The sequence below is a fragment of the Tenrec ecaudatus genome, chromosome X (assembly GCF_050624435.1).
Source record: "Tenrec ecaudatus isolate mTenEca1 chromosome X, mTenEca1.hap1, whole genome shotgun sequence".
Lineage (NCBI taxonomy): Eukaryota > Metazoa > Chordata > Mammalia > Afrosoricida > Tenrecidae > Tenrec > Tenrec ecaudatus.
In genome coordinates, this window is record NC_134548.1 from 81,561,798 (window position 1) to 81,583,801 (window position 22,004).

At 39.3% G+C, this 22,004-nt stretch overlaps 1 protein-coding gene across 2 annotated transcripts in view; it reads right to left on the reverse strand.

The window, feature by feature from the left end:
* Nucleotides 1-22,004, reverse strand: part of PHKA1 (phosphorylase kinase regulatory subunit alpha 1) — a 274,019-nt gene that overhangs the window by 177,619 nt on the left and 74,396 nt on the right. For both annotated transcript variants that reach the window (XM_075538855.1, XM_075538854.1), the window contains 4 exons: nt 17,000-17,080; nt 14,026-14,124; nt 13,031-13,177; nt 5,132-5,185 (listed from right to left, as the gene is read on the reverse strand). In XM_075538855.1, the coding sequence (XP_075394970.1) occupies nt 5,132-5,185; nt 13,031-13,177; nt 14,026-14,124; nt 17,000-17,080 (381 nt within the window). The remainder of the gene's footprint in view (nt 1-5,131; nt 5,186-13,030; nt 13,178-14,025; nt 14,125-16,999; nt 17,081-22,004) is intronic.

The window sequence follows — 22,004 nt, forward strand, 5'->3', positions numbered from 1 at the left end:
TATTACACTTACAGCAAAATTCAGTAAAACAGAACATAGTAAATTTTGGAGAAGATGTGGTCTCCTAAGCAATGAGTTAGAGAGCCTACTTCTACACAGGAGACCTCATGTGTTAGTCCGGGTTGACTAGAGAAATAAATCCAGAGACACTCATATGTGTATAAGAAAGAGCTTTATATAAAAGAGCAATGAGATATTGGGAAAACATCCCAGCCCCATCTAGTTCAATTCCATAAGTCTGATATTAGCACATAAGTCTGATACCAGTCTATAAGTTTCTCTTCAGACTCACACAGCACATACAATGATGCTTAATGCAGGAAGATCATAGGCAAGGGGGTGGAAAGTCTTGTGGATGCAGTGGTAGTGGAAGCATCTCAGTGCTGGCGTGGGTGAGAGAGACAACTACATACATGGAGGCTAACAGGATATTGTTGATTTCATTTCTTGAGATGGGCTGTGTAAATATATACAATGTGTTTCTTTAAAAACAAACAAACAAACAAAAATCCCTCCAGATTCTGTATTTCTCAAACCTAAATAGTGGTCCGAGTGGCTGAGGTAAATGGACAATGGACTTGGGAGTCTTTAGTGACACACAAGTTCATTTCAAACAAACAAATAAACAAAGTCTCTCTTATTTGGTTATAGTTCAGAGGTACTACAGAATGGCTTTTGCCACTGATAGTTTGCTTTGGAGAAGTTGATTAGGGAAGGCAGAGCATGCACAAATTTCCTATACGTCATACAAACTCTAAGGAGTCCTGATGGTGTGGTGGTTATGCATTCGGCTGTGATCCGCATGGTCAGTAGTTCGGAACTACCAAAATCTCTGTGGAAGAAAAACTGGGCTTTCACCTCTCTTAAACAGTTACAGTCTCAGAAACCCACTGGGGGTTGCTATGAGTCAGCATTGACTTGATGTCAGGGAGTTTAGTGAGTTTCATAAGAACTCTAAGATGTGACTCAGGTAACAGAGATAATAAGGCCTTACAGCTGGGTATATGAAGTGATACTGATGTGCATGAAAATTGGGGTTGGTTTTAGACTTGTTAGGTCAGAGTTAGTAGCATGATACAAAAAATATTTAGATGAGCAGAGAGAGTGAGCGCACATATTAAAGATGAACTTTCTGAGGAGTACTAATATAAGAATGAATGAACAGCCCCAAAGGGATTATTGGTCAACCCTCAGAGTTGCATGAGTGAAAGGTAAAGGAAAGAAGAATTGGGATAAGGAAGTGCTGTGAAACTAAAATGGAAAAATAATGCCAGAGAGATGTCAAGGAGAATAAAGATTTGAGAAAATTCTCTTGGACTGGTAATTTGAGAGATTATGATGATCTTTCAGGACATAAAATTAATAGATTGGTAGGGTCAAAGCTCAAATTCAGGGCTGAAGAATAAAAAGGAAGTGAAGAAGTAGAGGACATGTTTCAGAAGAGTTTGAGATCAAAGATATTTTTTTCCATTCTTTTTTTTATTTTTTTTTTATTTTAACAATTTATTGGGGCTGATACAATTCTTTTCACAGTTCATACATATACATACATCAATTGTATAAAGCACATCTGTACAGTCTTTGCCCTAATCATTTTTTCTCTTTTCTTCTTTTACATTTTATTAGGGACGCAAACAACTCTTACCACAATCCATACATATACATACATCAATTGTATAAAGCAGATCCATACATTCCCTGCCCCAATCATTCTCAAGGCATTTGCTCTCCACTTAAGCCCCTTGCATCAGGTCCTCTTTTTTCCCCCCCTCCCTCCCCATTCCCCCCTCCCTCATATGCCCTTGGTAATTTATACATCGTTATTTTGTCATATCTTGCCCTATCCGGGGTCTCCCTTCCCCCCTTCTATGCTGTCCCTCTCCCAGGGAAGAGGTCACATGTGGATCCTTGTAATCAGTTCCCCCTTTCCAACCCACTCACCCTCCACTCTCCCAGCATCGTCCCTCACACCCTTGGTCCTGAAGGTATCATCCACCCTGGATTCCCTGTACCTCCAACCCTCATATGTACCAGTGTACAGCCTCTGTCCTATCCAGCCCTGCAAGGTAGAATTCGGATCATGGTAGTTGGGGGGAGGAAGCATCCAGGATCTGGGGGAAAGCTGTGTTCTTCATCGATACTACCTCACACCCTAATTAACCCATCTCCTCTCCTAAACCCCTCTATGAGGGGATCTCCATAAGTATAATTATTCTGGACTAGTGAATCTGTGGTAGTTACATAATTTCAGGTATACTTAATAAATAAGTAAAGGGGTGGAGTCTAGACTGTCAATCAGGTCACAGCCTGTTGATGCTTCCTGTGATGTGGTCTTCTACGGAGGATTCTAGGAACTTCCTCTCTTTCTCCCTGGAGATGAGCCACACAATCTCTGTCTGTCTGATTTTGTCTTCCTGTTGGCAAGTCATATGGATCCATGCTGAGACCTGAGTGAGTCATGTGGCAAAGACCCATGCCAACATTGAAATGCTTCCACCACCACTGGATCCAAAAGAGTTTTCACCCACCAACCTGTGATCTTCCTGCATTCAGCATCATTGCGAGTGACTATGTGAGTCTGAAAAGGAATTTATGGCCTAGTATTGGATGTATGGGCTAATATCGTACTTGTGGAATTGATCTGAACTGGGCTTTGGTGTTTTCTTAATATACAATTATTCTGCCATATAAAATTCCTATATATTTTTCATATGAATATATACACACATATTTCCTATACATATGTTTCTCTAGTCAACGTGGCCTAACTCAGAATCCAAGCCTTAAAATATGTCTGTATTACTAGTAAAAGTGTTCCCTCTTATAGACCATTGAATTTCTGTAATAATACTATTTTTCCCACTTCCAAGCAGGAAATCTGATAAATAGAACAAAAACCCCTGAGTTATCTAAATCAACTACTGTAAATAGAACAAAAAGTTTAACTTTTCAAGATCAACTGTTGTTTATAACTAACTGCAGTAAGTTGAAGAAGGGACCAAGTGGAACTATAACCTCTGTGAATGGGGCTTCTAAAAGTTTGTGAGAAAACTCCATTTTTTTTATTCCATATTTCCATGGACTTTTGAAGCCATCTCATATACCAATTATTTAATTGGGAAAGGTGAAAAAACAAGCAAATGGAAAAAGTAAACCTAAAGTTAGTAAATACAAGTAGCAAACATCCGTTACTGCTATTCTATTGCTATTTGGGGTGTTAGGTGCCATGGAGTCAGTTCTGACCCATAGCAAACCTATATACAACAGAATGAAGCGCTACTTGGTCCTGTACCATCCTCACAATTTTTCCTTTGCTTGAGCCCATTATCACAGTCACAGTGTCAAGCCACTTTATTTCTCCAGGGACTGGTCAATTCTGATAGTATATACAAACACATGCAAGATGAAGTCTCATCATCCCTGCATCCAAGGAACACTCTGACCATACTTCTTCCAAGACAGATTGGTTTGTCCTTTCAGTCTTCCTTGATCCTTTCAATATTCTTCTACAGCATCACAGTTCAAACGCATCAATTCTTTTTCAGTCTTTTTTATGCAGTGTACAACTTTCACACGCATATGAGGCAAATGAAAAATGCCATGGCTTAGAGGAGACCACCTTAGTCCTCAAAGTAACATCATAGCTTTTCTATATTCCAAGGATGTCTGTGAGGCAGATTTATCCAATGCAACATGTCTTTTCATCTCTTGGCTACTGCTTCCATGATCATTGATTGTGGTTCCAAACAAGATGAGACCCTTATCGATCTCTGAAGACAAAATGGGTGCACAAGCAAATGGGTGAAGAAAGATGATGGTGCTCAGCTATCAAAGATATAGCATCTGGGGTCTTAAAAGCTTGAAGTTAAACAAGCAGCCATAAAGCCCAAATGGAAGAAGCACACTAACCAGCCTGTGAGATCATGTGGTGTCGAAGGGATCAGGTAACAGGCATCAAACAAACAAACAGAACCCCCAAAACAAACAAAAAATATATTGTATAGAACGAGGGGTGTCAGAGCAGAGACTCCAAATCCATCTGTAGACAATGGGATATCCCTTCACAGAAGGGTGACAAGGAAGGGATGAGTCAACTAGGGTGAAGTAGAGTACCAATGAAACACATGATGTTTCCTCTGGTTCCTCACCTTCCACTATCATGACCCCAATCCTGCCTTTCACTGCGGGCTAGACCAGAGTATGTACACAGGTACAGCTAAGAGCTCAGGACACATAGAATCCAGGTCAGATAAACCCTTCAGGAACAGAAATGGGAGTAATGATACCAGCAGGGTAGAGGGGAGGTGGGGAGAGGAGGGGGAAAGAAACCGCAGGGGAGACAGCAGTTGGTGTAAGATATGAAAATAATAATAATTTATAATTTATCAAGGGGTCACGAGGGTGGGAGGTGGTGAGGGAGAGTAAGAAGATGGGCTGATACCAAGGGTTCAAATATAATATAAATGTTTAGAAAATAATGGTGGCAACATATATACAAATATACTTGATACAATTAATGTATGGATTGTTATAAGAGCTGTAAGAGCCCACAATAAAATGATCTTTAAAATAAAAAAGATTGAACCTTTGAAAACTTCCACCTTTTTTCCCACTTATCATGCTGTTCCCCATGGGTCCATTTGTGAGGATTTGGGTCTTCTTTACATTGAGCTTGAAAGCACTTTGAAGGCTGCAATCCTTGATCATCATCAAATGCTTGAAGTCTGCCTCACTTTCAGCAAGCAAGGTTGTGCTCTTTCATCAGTTCATCTCAGGTTCTAATAAGACTTTTTCCAATCTTGATGCCACATTCTTCTTCATATAATCCAGCGTCTCTGATTATTTGCTCAACATACAGATTTAACATGTATGGTGAAAGGATGCAACCCTGATGCACACCATTTCATATTTTAAACCATGCAGTATTCTCTTGTTCTGTTTGCATAACTGTCTCTTGATCCATGTAAAAGTTCCACACGAGTATAATGTAGTGTTCTGGAATTCCCATTCTTATCAAGTAGTTTGTTATGACCACCCTATAGAGCGGTCTATATAATTATTATAAATGTTTCCACAAAATCAGTGTTACCAGTGACCATTCTGGGGTTCATTTGGGGAGAGGGGAACCTACCTCTTTAGGAGTTTTATATCCATCTCTCAGAAAGCGACAGCAACCATAACGACCCTGGACAAGCAGTAAAAAGAAGTTTGAATAAATACATTCTTTGGAGCATCTACATGCATGAACTTATCACCAATAGAGATATAACACTTAATAGTAATTCTGAAAAACTAAAGTCAGCCCAGCAGTGGGAACATATTTCAGTAATGTAATATCAAGTTAGGGCTAAGTTTGAAGCTCTTCACTAAGGCAGAGTTCCTAAAATTATTCTTCTCATGCTGTTTACCATAAGGTAAGTCTTGACAATTCAATTACTATATATACTAAGGGGTCCTTCCACCCACCTCCCCCCCCCCCCCAAAATGCACTGGGTGAACCAGAGCTTTAGTAGTACACATTTGTCCCACTAAGCGAGCTTTGAGCAACTCGCTGTAAGTTAGTGCATACAGTGACTTCACCTGGGAAGATTCTCTCTGGTCACAGTGAACTTTTTCCGTAAAATAAATTTCGCTCAAACCTCATTTTTTGTGTGTGTGATGGCCGATTTAAGAGAACAGCATGTGGCTGTGAAATTTTGTTTCTTGCTCAGGAAAAATGTCACAGAAACTGTTGTGATGTTGAACATAGCTCACAAGAATGACGCTGTGGAAAAACTCAAACATATGGGTGGTTTTCTCATTTCAAAAAAGGTGAAATGTCGACTGATGACAAACCTCATTCTGGACATCAGTCAACTTCCTGAACATATGAAAATGTAGACTTGTAGTGCATTTGGAGTTTGTTCCACCAGGTCAGACTGTTAATCAACTTTCTATTTAGAGGTTCTGAAAAGATTGTGTAACAGTGTGCAACAAAAAAGGCCTGATTTGTGGCAGACAGGGCACTGGTTTTGCCACTAAGACAATACACCTGCTCACATAGCCATCTCAGTGTACCAGTTTTTCACACACACACAAAATCATGCCTCTTTTGTCTCATGCACCTTACTCACCTGACTTTGCTCCTTGAAACTTCTTTTCCCCCCATGAATGCAGAAGGACATGAAAGGATAGCAAGTTGACAATGTAGAAGAGGTGGAGAATAAAACGAGGGAGGTGCTGTCAGCCATCCAAACAGATGGGTTTGAAAAATGTTTCCAAAAATGAAAACACGGATTTGCCAAATGTATTAAATGTAATGAAGAGTATTTTGAAGGTGATAAGGGTATTTTGGAAAAAAGGAAAAAGAATAAATGCATAGCTTTGAGGGAAGGGTAGAATTCCAGGTTTTGTTGGCTACCCCCTCATATCTTTCCAGATCCAGCTGTGGTATAAACACCAGCAAGTCACTTAGGGAACATGAGAGGGTGGCAGCTAGCGTGGGAAATACTCATGAGGAGAGAGTGGGACTTTAAGTGCTCACAGTCCTCAGTCTTCTATGGACTCAGAAGGAGGAAAACAGTGGGTGGAATAATGGAGATTCCTCTCTTTCAGACCAAGCCTGTTGTAGTTGTGAGCCTTGCGATTGACCTTCCCCTACTAGCTAAGTGTGGTTCCCTGAGACCTAGTAACTGCTGAACTGCTGAACCGCTTGTTGCTGGCCTGGAGGTGGTGAATATCTTGGGTATTATGTGGTTTGGTAAAATGAAGACTGTCCCTGAGGTCAAAGTGTACCCCACTCTTGTGAAGTCATCCCTTTATCTCTTACCTGGTCCAGTTAGTGTGCCTATGTGCCAGCTAATAAAGAAAGGAGTAATATGGGATTGGTCCCTTAAGGCAGCTAGGTCTTCAATGCCAATGCTGCCTGTGGATAAAGTTTTTGTTATGGATTGAACTGTGCACCCCCACCCCCACCAAAATTTGTACATAGTAACTTAAACCCATACTTAAAATTCTTGGGAATGAATTATCTCTATTATATTAATGAGGCAATATTACTGTAGGTATGCCTTAAGCTGATCTCCATTGAGATTATAAAAGAGAAAATTCCGAGCAAGCAAGCAAGCAAGCAGATATGGAGGAACAGAGACGCTATGCCACATGAGATGCCCAAAGAACCAAGAAAAAGATGCCAAAGAGAGGAAAGGACTTTCCCCAAGAGTAGACACAGAGAGAAAGCCTCCCCTAGAGCCACTTCCCTGAATTGAGACTTCTTGCCTCCTAACATGTAAGAAAATAAATTTCTGTTTATTAAACCTCATCGTATTTCTGTGATAGTACTACTAGATAAGTGAGACAATTTCTACAAACATTTGCATATAAATTTTTGTGTAAACATAAGTTTTTATTTCTGTAATTACCTAGTAGTAAGATTCTTGGGTCATATGGTAAGTATATGTATAAATTTGTAAGGAACTACCAAACTCATTTTCAAAGTGGCTCTATTATTTTGCACCCCAACCAGGAATGACTAAATATTTCAACACCTTTTTAGATAGGCTTTTAAAATAAACTGTTTATAAAAGGGCAATTAAAAATAATAAAGGTCTCTTTAGTCACTAAAACAGGCAATGTTCAAGGTTCCAAAATGTACCAATTTTTCCTTAAATAAAAATAAAATTTTCTTTTCCTACAGAAAAGCTTCCAACAACTAGAGCAAGAGCAAAAAGATAAGCCCTGCAACAAGAAAAATAAATCATAAAGATTAGAGTTAAAAAAATAAATGAACTGAACTATGGGATGATATGATAGCTGCATTAACTCCCAATAAAATGATTTTGGGGAAAAATAAATGAATTGGAAAATAGGAAGACAATGGAAAAATTCAACAGAAAAAGAAATTGGTTCTTTCAAGGGATTAACAAAATTGACAAATCACTGGCAAACTTAACAAAGGAAAAGAAAGAGAAGATGTAAATATCTAGAGTTAGAGATGAAAAGGGTGGCATCACAACATAGCAAATTAAATAAAAATAACACACTACTGTAAAAGACTACTCCAACAAGTTTGATAGCCTAGAAGAAATGGACAAATATCTAGAAATGCACTATACAACCACATTTATTGAAACTGATGAAGAAAACCCAAAGGGGCCTATAAAAAAAGTAGAAATAGAGAAGGTCATCAAGAAAATCCCAACCAAGAAAAGCCCAGGACCATATGATTTCACAGGGGAATTCTACCAAGTATTCATGGAAAACCTGTCACCAATTCTATGCAGACTAACCCAGAATATAGAAAGGTACAGCAAACTCTTAAACTCATTCTAAGACGTGAACATAACCCTGATTCCAAAACCAGGCAAAGGCCCCAAAAGACAGAGAACTACAAATCAGTGGCCTTCAAGAACATCGATGCAAAAATTCTCAACAAAATTCTGGCTAATAGAATCCTACAAAATATCAAAATACAATTCAACATGACCAGATGCGATTCATATCAAGGATGCAGGGAGGGTGGAACATTAGGAAAACAATGTAGTATACCACATAAACAAGATAAAGAATAAGAACCACATGATCATATCAATAGACGCAGAAAAAGCATTTGACAATATCTAACACCTATTTCTGATAAAAATACTCAACATAATAGGAATAGAAGGGAAATTCCTCAAGATAATAAAGTATTAACACATATGAAAAACCAATTGCCAACATCACTCTCAAAGGGGCAAAACTGAACACATTTCCCTTGTAAATGGGAACCAGAAAAGGAATCCTTATCCTCACTCTTATTCAACATCAAGTGCAAAGTCTTAGCCCAAACCATTAGACAACAAAAATAAATCAAAGGGATGCAACTTGGCAAAGAAGAAGTGAAAAAAACTTGCTATTTGCAGATGATATGGTCCTACATATATAGAACCCACCAAATGCCACGAAAATATTGTTGGTAACAATCAAGGGATTCTGAAAAGTAGTAGGATACCAGATTAACCAGTAGAAATGAATTGGATTCTTGTATCGTAGAGAAGGGAGCTCCAAAAAAAGACATCAGGAAAACCATTACATTTACAATAGCCACGTAAAAGAGGAAATGGTTAGAATAAGCCTAACCAAAGAAATTTACCCAAAAAACGACAGTTCACTAGTATGAGAAACCAAAAGATCCACACAACTGGAAAGCTATCCTTGTTCATCATACGAAGATGTAATATAGTGAATATGTCAATACTTCCCAAAGCAATCTATAAATACAATACTCAAGAGAAAGAACAAAGTGGGAGGTCTGACACTACCATACTTCAAAACCTTTTATACAGACACAATAGTCAAACCAGCTTGGTACTGGTACAATGATGGATACCTAGACCAATGGAACAGAATAGAAAACCCAGAAAGAAATGCATCCACCAATAGGCAACTGATTTTTGACAAAGAGCCAAAACACACTGAATGAGAAAAACAACTGGTGCCAGTGAAATTGGATCTCTAGCTACAGAAGAATAGAATAGGGTCTATACTTCATCCCACATACAAAAGTGAACTCAAGATGGCTTAGAGGCCTAAATGTAAATCCTAGAGGTATAAAGGTCATCAATGAGAAAATTGAGATGAACTTAAGGATCCTATTACAGGGCATACACATACTACCAAATATAAAAAAAGAAAGCACACATGGTGTAAGACAAAATAGATGACTGGGATGTACTAAAAATAAGACATTTATGTACAATAAAAGACGTCACCAAAAGAGTAAAACGAGAGCAGAGGGGCTGGGGAAAATCTTTAGAAGTGGAAATAATGGACAAGGGACTAAGTCCTAAAGTGATATAATTTTACCTCTCCATAAATGAAAACAAATAATCCAATTTAAAAGTGAGTAAAAGATAGGAATAGACAGTTTACAAAAATGTCATTCAAATGACTAATTTGAATGTTAGCCATTCAAACTTGGATATGAATTTGTTTCTCTAGTCGACTTGGACTAACACAAGTCCATTTGCCCATCAGCAGAAGAATGGACAAAGAAAATCTTGCACACATACACAGAATACTCTGCATGCCTAAATAAACAGTGATGAAACAAAAAACTACCTCATGACATGGATGAACCTGAAATCCATTATTCTTAGCTAAGGTAGTCAATCACAAAAGGACAAATATTGTACAAGTCCAGTATTATAAGTATAAATGTCAAGACAAAGGTAGGCATCTGTTCTCGGACCATAATCTTGTAATCCAGGATCCCAAGCAATGAAGTGGTATGCCTGACTAATGCTCATAATCCATATATTCCCTCTTTTTTTGTAGACCTTAAAGCTACTTTGACAAAGGAGGCCTTGCCTAAGTTAGTTTCTCATGTTGTGGGGGAAAGCGAGAAGACCAACGAGTTCCTATGATACCACATTATTCCACAGTCACCCCAAATCAACATACGTTCCTACACGGTTGCTCAGGGAACTTTAATAGTTCAGAGGTCTGAGAGGTGAGACATAGCTGTCTCAGAGAAGGTGATTTCTCTTCCGCTGGTGAACAGAAGTGAGGGTCAATCTGACATTAGGAAAATGCTTAACATTACCTAAATAGACCTCCATGGGGAAAGCACACCTGGAATTATGTGTGGGAAACAGAAGGATTTCTCCCAAGTCGTCTCCCCCAAATATATGTCAAACTTAGCTGCTTGCAAATAACTATAAACTTGCAGGTCATCAGGAGTATATCAGGGGTCATTCTCCCTAAGAGCTATTAGCCATCTAGACCAAGCGGATACCGCTGTTTATCCCACAACAAATAGGGCCCACCTTCCTTCTAAGAATAGTAGTTGTCTGTTTCCTTGTAGGAGACCCCATAAAGATCAAGCCCGCCCAAGGATCACCAAGGTTAGGCCACCATTATGAATCTAGGGTCCACCCATATTGTCACATGTATACCCCTAGTCCCTCCCATTCCTATGGGCACACCCCTAGCTCATCCCCTTCCTGTCATGCTTATGCCTATCATGCATCCCCTTCCTACGATGTGTATGCCTACTGTACTGCCCCTTCCTGTGACGTGTGGTTACCTGTAAGCATGCCCCCTATGGATTTATAACCCTTGGTTAGCAATAAATTTGGGGTTCTCTCCTACTCTCATGGCCGGGCTCCCCACATGAGGACCACCAAGTGGGCCTGAGGTGAGCATGCTACTATGAATTGTGTCTGACTCCATTATTCCAATCTTTCCTCTACCTCTCATGTTCTCTATGACTTTATTATAATCTTTACTTATTATCGCTGTACAATTGCACTTACCGGACCTGTAATGACTTGTTGGGGACCTCTCCTCACCCCACAATTATGTTTATAACTAGATACTCTTGACCTAGTTTCTATCCAGCCATTGATAACCTAAGTCGCATGCTAACGAAAACTGGTATTTTACACTTTTGAGGTTTATAACATCCTTCATATATAAACCACAGACATATGAATGGATTTTGAGCTTGCACTTAATTGCAGACCTTATCTAGGCACAATACGTTCTTATGACGTGGCCCTACTCAATATATACCCTCTTGAAGTGACCGCTAAATATATGGGCGCTATAGCAAAGTGTGGTGAAGAAATTAGATGGTTCTCCGCTGTCAGAAGGAATAATGTCTGGAGTCTTACAGACTTATCTCAAAACAAGCAGCCATTTAAGTGAAGTGTCAGCTAAGTCCACATAGAAGAAGCATAGCAGTCTGTGTAATCCAAATATTGTAAGGAATAAAATCCAAGACTGGAGGAGAGAAAGGTATCAGAGCTTAAAATCTGAGCACTTAGTTTGCAGAAGGCTATGGAAGACAGTGAAAGATCCAAATCTTTTTGCAGGGCCCCCATGTGATTTGAGTCTCAAGTGAAGCCCCTCTGATCCTTGACCAAGGATGTGAACAGCCTTGTTATCAGAGTGCTTTCCAAACCAAGAGCCAAACTAACAGCGTAAGAGTTGATACCAACTCATAGCGACTTTACGGGACAGAGGAGAACTGCCCTTGTGAGTTTCTGAGACCATGCCTCTTTACAGAAGTAGAAAGCCTCACCCTTCTCCCCTACAGTTGCTGATGGTTTCGCACTCTGACTGCAGTTAGCAGCCTGACCCATAGCCACTAAGGCACCAGGGCTCCTTTGCAGCATGCGTTGGAAAGTGGATTCACGCAGATGCAGTTAGGTAGCAATTTAACACCCTATTTGTTTTCCCTTTGAGCCCACTTTAAACTTATTTTAGCTTTTATTATCTTTCTGTTTTCTTTTTAATTGGGGTTTTTCAGTTTTATTTTATCGTTGTTGGTTTTTATTCTTTTACATGAAATCCAGGATAGGTAAACCTATAGAGATAGTAGCAGGGATGAGTAGTTTCTAGGATTAAGGCTAAGAAACGATGAATCCAGTTACTGTCTCTATAGATTTACCTATCCTGGATTTCATATACAGAAGAACATGTAAAAAAAAAGATTTCTTAGCGCTAGGGCAGGAGCACAGCTGGTGTAGTGGTTAAGTGTTGGGCTACTAATCATAAGGTCAGTAATTTGAAACCATCAGCAGCTCCAAGGAAGAAAGACAGCTTTCTACACCCATAAAGAGTTACAGTCTCGCAAACCCACGGGGGCAGTTCTACCTTGTCCTGTACGGTTGCTATGAGTCAGAACTGACTTAATGACAGTGAATTTGTTTTTTTCTTTTTTTGAGAGGGTTTTTTTTTTTGAGAGGTTGGAGAGAAACTGGTAGCTGAGAGTGAAGAAAATGCTCTAAAGTTGACTGTGGTGACGATTGAAAAATCTTTTTAATATGTTTTAAAAATTGAATTATATGATATGTGAACAATATGCCAATGAAATCATATTTTAAGTGCGCATGCTATGTTAGAACACTGAGGAACCAACAAACAAAATTTTCACACACTGTGAAAAACTTTATAGAGGAGAACTTTGTCTTTAATTTATGTTATTCTTCCTGGACTATCAAGGAATTATAAAGTACCCTTTGTCTTAAAAAAGAAAAGGAGAAGAGAAAAGCAATGCACACACCTGCAGCTTGGTGATGATCTCCTGTTTGGTAAGCTCCACCAACTGGGTATCTTCTACTGCAAAGGCTGGGAAGGATATCACTGAAAGTAGACTAGCATCTACCTCTTTGGATGTTGAAGCTCGGGGGAGCATTGAATTCAGAATAGACTAAGAGGAAGGAATTAAAAAATGGTAGATTAGTAAATATTTTGGGGTTATGAAAGGAGTGCTCTGTGTAAATCATTGTTTTAAACCTCAGTGCTTCCTTGTCCTGATGCTTAAACAGCATCAGGAAAAAACACTCCAACACTATCAGATAATCCCAAATCATATCGTTCCATTTATAATGATTGTATGCATAAAATTAAGAGAACATGGAACAATGGGGAAGGCTCAGCTCCTATACTCCCGACACATTAACTTTTATGTTTTTAAAGTTAGGTTAGTTTATGTTCACTAGAACACTTAGGTATACTCAATCAGAGCTTAAAGAAAAGTAGAAAATTCATCATGCGAATGAGATGAACTTTCATCTTTCAAATAAAGAGTTATCCTAAATAAAATTGAAGATATGTATTTATTATTTTAACATCTAACTTTAAAGTCAGTCAGAGACATGAGAATATTGGTTCGCTGTGAGTAAGAATCAACTTAATGGCAGTGAGTTTGTTATTTTGAGGTGATCAAAACAAGCACTGTAAAACTATCACCTTATCTTCTCTTTATATATTTAGAACAGGATGTACTCAGAAAGACCAGAGACCATTGATATGACTGCTGTGCAGGATTCTATACACTATAGTGGAACACCTTTAGAACAGTGGTTTAGAAAACAAGACTATATTTTATAATCCATGCTATATCAGGTTTATCTCAATATAGACGATTTATAAGACATTTGACATATGGTAATAAATCAGATGATATACTCTTATTCAACTCTTCTTAATGGAAATTGCATGCTCAGTTTGAATCTGAAAAAGAGGGAACTCTGGTATAACCCATTCTTCTCTTACCTGGCAATGTTGTATTTCATCTGTCAAGACATGGATAACTGATTGGGGCCCACCTTTCACACCAAACAGGTCCAGCTCATCTAATGCTTCTAGGGCTGCCTGTGATGCACAAAGAAGAAAAGTGTAACTTCAGCCTTAAAATATATAATATATACCCATATGTGTTTATAAACCATATACACACATACATACAAACAAAAAATCTCTCCCTTGTCTCCCAGTATCTCATCAATGCACAGAATGTTATTTTGTAATATACTTGCCAGAAAAGAATATACTAACACTACTTTTAAACTATAATAACAATACTTATTTCCCCAGAGATCTCTGAGCTTTCCTTTGTATTTCACATTATCCTAGAAATAGGATTCATGAGATGGAGGTTATATCATTAAGTATCAATCAGTTTAAAACATGGCACAGATGAATTTATTGTAAACCATTCTTCTGATAGGAAAGATACCAACATGCAAGAAAACTCAGAAGCTATAAGACTAGAAGATATTAATGCAACAACCACTAGGTGTTACCACATAACAGTTTCCATTAAACAGTGAATGGGCTAGAGAGATACTGCGTATATTTGACATGAAAATTGTCAGTCACCACGGGAATTTAGGTTTTTCTATATTTTCAGATGGAGTTTATTTGCTATTTTCTTGCTTTTTAAAGTATTGTTTCTGATTATACAACTAAAACTTACTCCTTGTAAAATATATTTAAAGTACAGAAAAATATGAATAAAAAGTCATTCAAAACAACTATTGTTAAATTTGTTTGTTTTCTACCCATTTCTACGCAAACTTATATATAATTAGATTCCAATTATATAAAATTCTGTGTCTTACATTTTCACTTAACATTATAGCATATGTGTTTATGTTATTGATAACTTTATTTTGCATAATATCCTCTGTATGGCTCTGTAATAAAATATGTTTAGCTATTTCCAATTTCGTAGAAATTTAGGTTGTCTCTAATTCTGATCTTAGAAACAGTGCTTTGATTATAAATTCCTTAAGGGAAGGATTGTGTTTTTAACCTTAGTTTCACCTAACATCCAGCATAGCAAATAGTAGGCACTCAATAAATCTTATTAAGCTAAAAGAATAACTATATTTTCATTTATAATTATCTCCTAATTGGTAACTCCCTGAAGTAGAATCATTAGCTAGAAGAACATAAAAAATTAAGTCTATTACATAATGCATATTATATACCTTCCATGCAAGTTATATCAATGTAACTACCACCAAAAGTGTATGACAATACTTTCCCTAATGCAAATAAAGTATTATCTTAAAATTCCTCATGAACTTTATAAGTAGTACATCAAATACATTCATTTGTACTAACTTATTAACAAGTATGAGGATAAGTGAAAATATTCCTATAAAATAGAGAAACTTTTATTAAACAAAAATTTCAAGCCGTCTAGGTCTATAATTTTTGAAGGTGGTCTTTCCATCTCTCTAATGCCCCTGAAGAAGGCTATGCTCTTTGATTTATATTACATCAAAATGACATGGGATTTTTGTTTTGTCTTTCTAGTTCTTTTTATCTTCTTACTATTCTGAACAGGGCTGCAAGGAACATGTGTTCATTGGCATTTTGACTCTTAATTCTTGAGGACATATTTTCAGCTCTACATATAAAATTAAATCGTCACAAATAGTGAGAGCTTCACATTTTATTTGCCCAATTGCCATCCCTTGATTTCTTCCTGGTGTCTAACGGATCTGGCTAAGACTTCCAGCACCACACCATTGGCATAAGTTAATGACATTATCAACAGAATTACCTTATGTCTCAGGGGGATGATTTATAATGTTCTCTAACATAAAGTAACAAGGATGTCTCTAAGGTGAAACAGAGGCATATATAAACCATAGATATATGAATGGATTTGGGGCTCATATTTAATTCTAGTCCTAATCTAAGAACAATTAGTTGTCATGTCATGAAGAGATCACTGAAGATATGGGTGCCACAACAAAATGTGATGACGAAACCACAGGGTGCCTGGCTATCAGAAAGAACAGTGTCTGGGATCTTAAAGGCTTGTCTTTCTGAGTGAGGCATCAACAAAGTCCACATGGAAGAAGCACACCAGCTTGTGTGATCTAAGAACTGTAAATAATGAAATACAAATCCAAAGGAGGAAATGGTATTAGAGCTCAAATTTTGAATACTAATTTGCTAAAGGTAGATGACAGTGAAAGCCCAAAGTCCATGTGCAGGGTCACGCGAATCCTCTATAGACCAGGGATGTGAATAGCCTGGCTATAAGTCAAAGAGCAGCGTAGAAGCCGATTACGGCAGATGTGGATTGGTTAAAATGTAACACCTTATCACTGATCACCCTTTTGACCCATTTTTAAAGTTGTTTCAGTTTTTAATATTTTCTACTTTCTTGGTGACTGAGATTTACTATGTTTTGTCATGGGCTATTGTTTGTTTCCTGTTTGTGTTTTGCATAATTTTCTGTATATGAAATCTAGGATAAGAGGATCTATAGAGATAGTAACTGGATCAATAATTGTTTAGGGGCATGACAGGGGAGAATAAGAAGAAATTAGGGGCTTACGAGCATGAGAAGAAAGTGTTCTGAAATTGATTGTGGTGATGATTGCACAAATATTTTAATATGTTTGAATGATTAAAATGTATGATATATTAAATATATTCCAATAAAAACTATTTTTAAAAAGATTTATAGTCTGGGAATCTGTAAACCAGAATCCCCTCAATGGCAGCGGACTTTCTGATGGCACATTTATGTAATGATGTGCTACAAAAGCAATTGGGTCATACAAATCTGGAGTTTGTGAAAGATATTTTCACTTACATATTCATAATATATTGGTGAATCTTAATTTTGCCTAAATGTTCAAAATAAAATTAACTTAATGACAGATAAATATGTTCCAATTGTCTTTAACCAATACTTGATATAAATAAGCAAGGATATTACCTTTGCCATTCCAATTGAACTGGCATTCAATTCTGAGATCCCTTGGTTGGTCTTGTCTCCCCGTTCCCATATCCCGAAATCCTGGCATGAAATAACAACATACATCATCATTTGCAATTTATAGCCATTAAACACTGACTAAATGCACAATCCTTGAAGAAAGTCATTAATAATAGGTAATTTATACTTTATATGTATACTCACAATACATATGAAGGGGATGTCAATGAGTTGGCTAGCCAATTCCAAGAGCCTGGATTAAAGTCCAAGTAGTCTCATTTGAAAGTTTACAACACTATATAAAACATGAGCCCCAATAAACTGTTAAAAAAACAGCCAAGGAGTCAATTCTAACTCATAGTGATCCAATAGGATCGACTAGGATTGCTCTCTAGGGTTCCTTAGGCTGCACATCTCTATGAGAGGAGCTATTCTCAACTTTTTCCCTCAGAGCTACTAATAGGTTTGAACGGAGTTTTTCGTTGGCAGCCCAAATGTAACCCACTACACTATCAGGGCTCCTTCAAATATTTTAATTTTAAAATATGTTAGAAGACATCCAGAAGGCCAATAAGCATATGGAGAAATGTTTGTGGTTACTCCCAATCCAAGATAAACAAATCACAACAATGATGATGTACCATCTCACACAGGCATTAACAGCAAAGTTTTCAAAAAGGCTGGAGGGGATGCAGAGAGATTAAACCCTCATACACTGGGAGTGTAACTTCAAAACTGTACAACCACTGTGGAAAATTGTACAGCACTTTCTCAAACAACTGGGAGTAGAAGCATCATATGGCCCAGCAAACCTTTTACTAGATATACACCCTAAGGAAATAAGAGCCATAATAAAGATAGACACATGTATGCCCAAGTTCATCACAGTACTATTCACAATACTAAGAAGATACAAACAACCTACATACCATCAATGAAAAAATAGATAACTCTGTTTGGTACACACACACAATCTAATACTATGAATTGATAAAGAACAGTGATGAAACTATGAAGCACCTTATGACATGGATGAATTTGGAGGGCGTTATGTTGAGTAGAGTTAATTAATTATAAAAGGATAACTATTGTATGAGACCACTTTTTTTACCTTTTTAAATCATTTTATTGGGGCTCATACAACTCATCACAATCCATATATACATCCATTGTGTCAAGCACATTTGTACATCCATTGCCCTCATCATTCTCAAAACATTTGATCTCCACTTCAGTCTTTGGATTCAGCTTCTCATTTTTCCCCTCCCTCTCCACTCCCCACTCCCTCATGAACCCTTGGTAATTTATAAATTATTATTATTTTTTCATGTCTTACACTGTTTGATGTCTCCCTTCACCCACTTTTCTGTTGTCCATCCCCCAGGGAGGAGGTTATACGTAGATCCTTATAATCAGTTCCCCCTCTCGATTCCACCCTCCTGCTATCACCACTCTCACCACTGGTCCTGAAGGGATCATCTGTCCTGGATTCCCTGTGTTTCCAGTTCCTATCTGTACCAGTGTACATCCTGTGGCCTAGTCAGATTTGTAAGGTAGAATTGGGATCATGATAGTCGGGGGAGAGAGGGGGGAAGCATTTAAGAACTCAAGGAAAGTTGTATGTTTCATTGTTGCTACACTGCATGCTGACTGGCTCATCTCCTCCCACTATCCTACATAAATATATTTACATATTTACATGCCTATATATTTTTTAATTTTTTATTGGGGCTCATAAGGCTCTTATCACAATCTGTACATACATCAATTGAGCAAAGCACCCTTATACATTCGTTGCACTCATCACTCTCATAATTCACCTTCCACTTGGGTTCCTGGAATCAGCTTGGTTTCCCTTTTTTCCCCCCATCCCCCTCCCTCCCCGATCCCACCCCTGGTCCCTTGATAGTTTATAAATAATTATTATATCTTATCTTACACTCCCCGGTGTCTCCCCTCACCCGCCTCCCCCTTGCCCATCTCCCAGAGAGGAGGTTACACACAGATCTCCGAGATCGGTTCTCCCTTTCTCCATGTCCTTCCCTCCTGGTGTCGCCACTCCCACCGCTGGTGTTGAGGGGTTCGTCTGTCCTAGATTCCCTGTGCCTCCAGATCCCCACTGCACCTCTGTACATCCTCTGGTATAACCAGGTCCACAAGGCAAGGTAGAATTGGGGTCATGATGATTGGGAGGGGAAGAAGCGTTCAGGAACTAGAGGAAGGTTTTGAGTTTCATTGTTGCTACACTGAACCCTGAGTGGCCCATCTCCTCCTCATTACACCTCTGGAAGGGGTGTCCAGCTGTCTACAGGTGGGCATTGGGTCCCAATCATGCACTCCCCCTCTTTCACGGTGATGTGATTCTCACCACCACCCCACCTTTGTTGTTGGAGACCTGGTCTCCTCTGTCCTTCATGGTCACCTATGTTGGTGTGCTGCTTCCGTGTGGGCTCGGTTGCTTCTGGGCTAGATGGCCGCTTGTTTGCTTTCAAGCCTTTAAGTCCCCAGACGCGCTATATCTCTCAGTAGCCGGGCCCCATCAGCCTTCTTCACCACACTTGCTTATGCACACTTTCGTCTTCAGCCATTATGCGAGGAAGGTGATCACACAATGATTTTTTTTTGTTCCTTTGTATCTGCTACATGGTCCATTCAACACCTTGTATTCGCTTAGGCCGTGTGCTTCTTCTCTGTGGGCTTTGTTGCTTCTGAGCTAGATGGCCGCTTATTTGCCTTCAAGCCTTTAAGACCCCAGACGCTATATCTTTTTTTGATAGCCGGGCACCATCAGCTTTCTTCACCACATTTGCTTACACACACGTCTGTCTTCAGTGATCATGTCGGGAAGATGGGTATCCTGCAATGGCTGTTTAGCAGGGCAAGGTGCTATTGTATTGGGGGATTATGCACGAGGAGGCCCAATGTCCAGCTGCTACCCTACTACTGAACCTATAAATATATGCATATAAATCAATTGCCCAATAATCACAAATATATTTACATATGTACATGTCTGTATTTAGGCTTCTCTGTATGCACTTTGCTTCCTACTCCTTTCCTCTATTTCCTTTCGCTTTCCTCCCGACCCATTACCATGTTTAGCCTTCATTCTGGATTCAGTAGTTCCTCTCAGTTACCTTGCTCTTGGTCACTCCCTTCCAGTCCTCCCCTCCACTCCCTCCTCTGGTTTTGAACCACTCGCTGTTCCCTTGTCCCTGTGTTAGGCGACACCTCCTCCCTTCCCCTACCTCCCATGCTCTCATGTCCCTCCAGGACCGTTGGTCCTGTTGTTTTCTTCTCTCATTATTTGTCCAGCCTATCTTGTCTAGGTGGACCTGCTGACATAGTAATATGTGCATACAAACGGATATGACTTTGACTGCGCCCAAGTGGCCCATAAGAACATGGCTTTGACAGAAGCAACATCAACACGCTGATAAGCAGAAAAGCCACTAACATACAAAATTTACAAGGTAAAAAACAAAACAAATTAAAAGAAGACTAAACAAAAAGATAGCAAATATTAAAAGAAAAATTGCTAGTAGTTCAAGGTCCTTTCGTTGGCCTTTAGGAGTGTTTTCTAGGTGTAGCTTGTGAGGCGCCACGTCCTGGCCCGGAAGACCATCCTTTATACTCCCTCGGGATCCCTTTGCTCTGCTTCCTCCACTGCTCCATTGCACGCCCCCAATGTTTGCCTCAGTGTGGCGGGGTCAGCTCAGTCGCCCATCCCCCATTGTGTCTCAGGTGCTGTCCCGTGTAGGGCCATGTGTTGGTGCAGGATGTCGCATCTCGTAGTGTGGCCAGCTGAATGGTCCTCTCTGTATGATGGGCCCTTCTAGCTGGTCTATCGACCTTGGGCTTGGTGGACCCAGGTGTACTCCACTACGTCCTTTCTCCTTCTTTTGTTTCAGCTTCCTTCTGGATGTGGTGTGGTGGGTCAGTTCCTTTCCCACTCCAGACGATCTATTTTTGTTTTCTGTGGTATTCCCTTCGAGTGTGGGGGTCGGCCTAATTCTGGTTTGGGCCGGCTTGTCGTCCAGCCTCTTTGTGTAGACCTCTGTACTTTGCGTTGCCCTCCTTGTTTGGTGTGTCGTGTTGGGGTCCATATACATGTTCCAGATCTGTGGGGACACAACCGATACTCTCCCCCGGGTGGGTTAGTACCCTGCCCCCCCATACCATCCATTCAGATTCTCCCCCTCCCAGTTCTCCCTCTCCCTACCTCACTACTCCTTCTTTATGCTGGGCTCTCATGTACCTCCCTAGGTGTGGCCTGCCCTCCCTCCAACTATCTATGCTTCCTCCCATTTATTGTGGGATGGATGTTTATTCTTCTATTTCTGTCATGCTGATTGTACTTACCTCAGGGGACTCATGTTGTACCTGTCCCTTTGGGTCTGGCTTACCTCACTTAACATAATTCCTTCAAGCTCTTCCCATGAAATAATGTGTTTCATGTGCTCATCGGTGCTTTTCAGTGCTGCATAATACTCCATTGTGTGTATGTGCCAAAGTTTGCTACTCCACTCATCTATCGATGGAAACTTAGGCTGTTTCCAAGTCTTTGCTATTGTGAATTGTGCCACAATAAACATTGGAGCGCATATGACGGGTCATGTTTTATTTGCTGCTTCAACCGGGTATATGCCCAGTAGAGGGATGGCTGGGTCGTAAGGTAGATCAATTTCCATTTTCTTTAGGTATCGCCAGATTGCTTTCCACAGTGTCTGTACAAATCTGCACGACCACCAGCAGTGGAGGAGGGTTCCTACTTCACCACAGCCCCTCCAACACTTGTTGCTCTCTGATTTACTGATCTGGGCTAGCCTCAGGGGTGTTAGGTGGTATCTCATGGTTGTTTTGATTTGCATTTCTCTTATGGCAAGGGACTTCGAGCACTTTCTCATATGTTTATTGGCCATATTGATCTCCTCTCTAGTGAAAGTACTTCTCATTTCTTTTGCCCACTTCCTTAGGGGGTTAACTGTTTTCCTCTTTTTGCAGG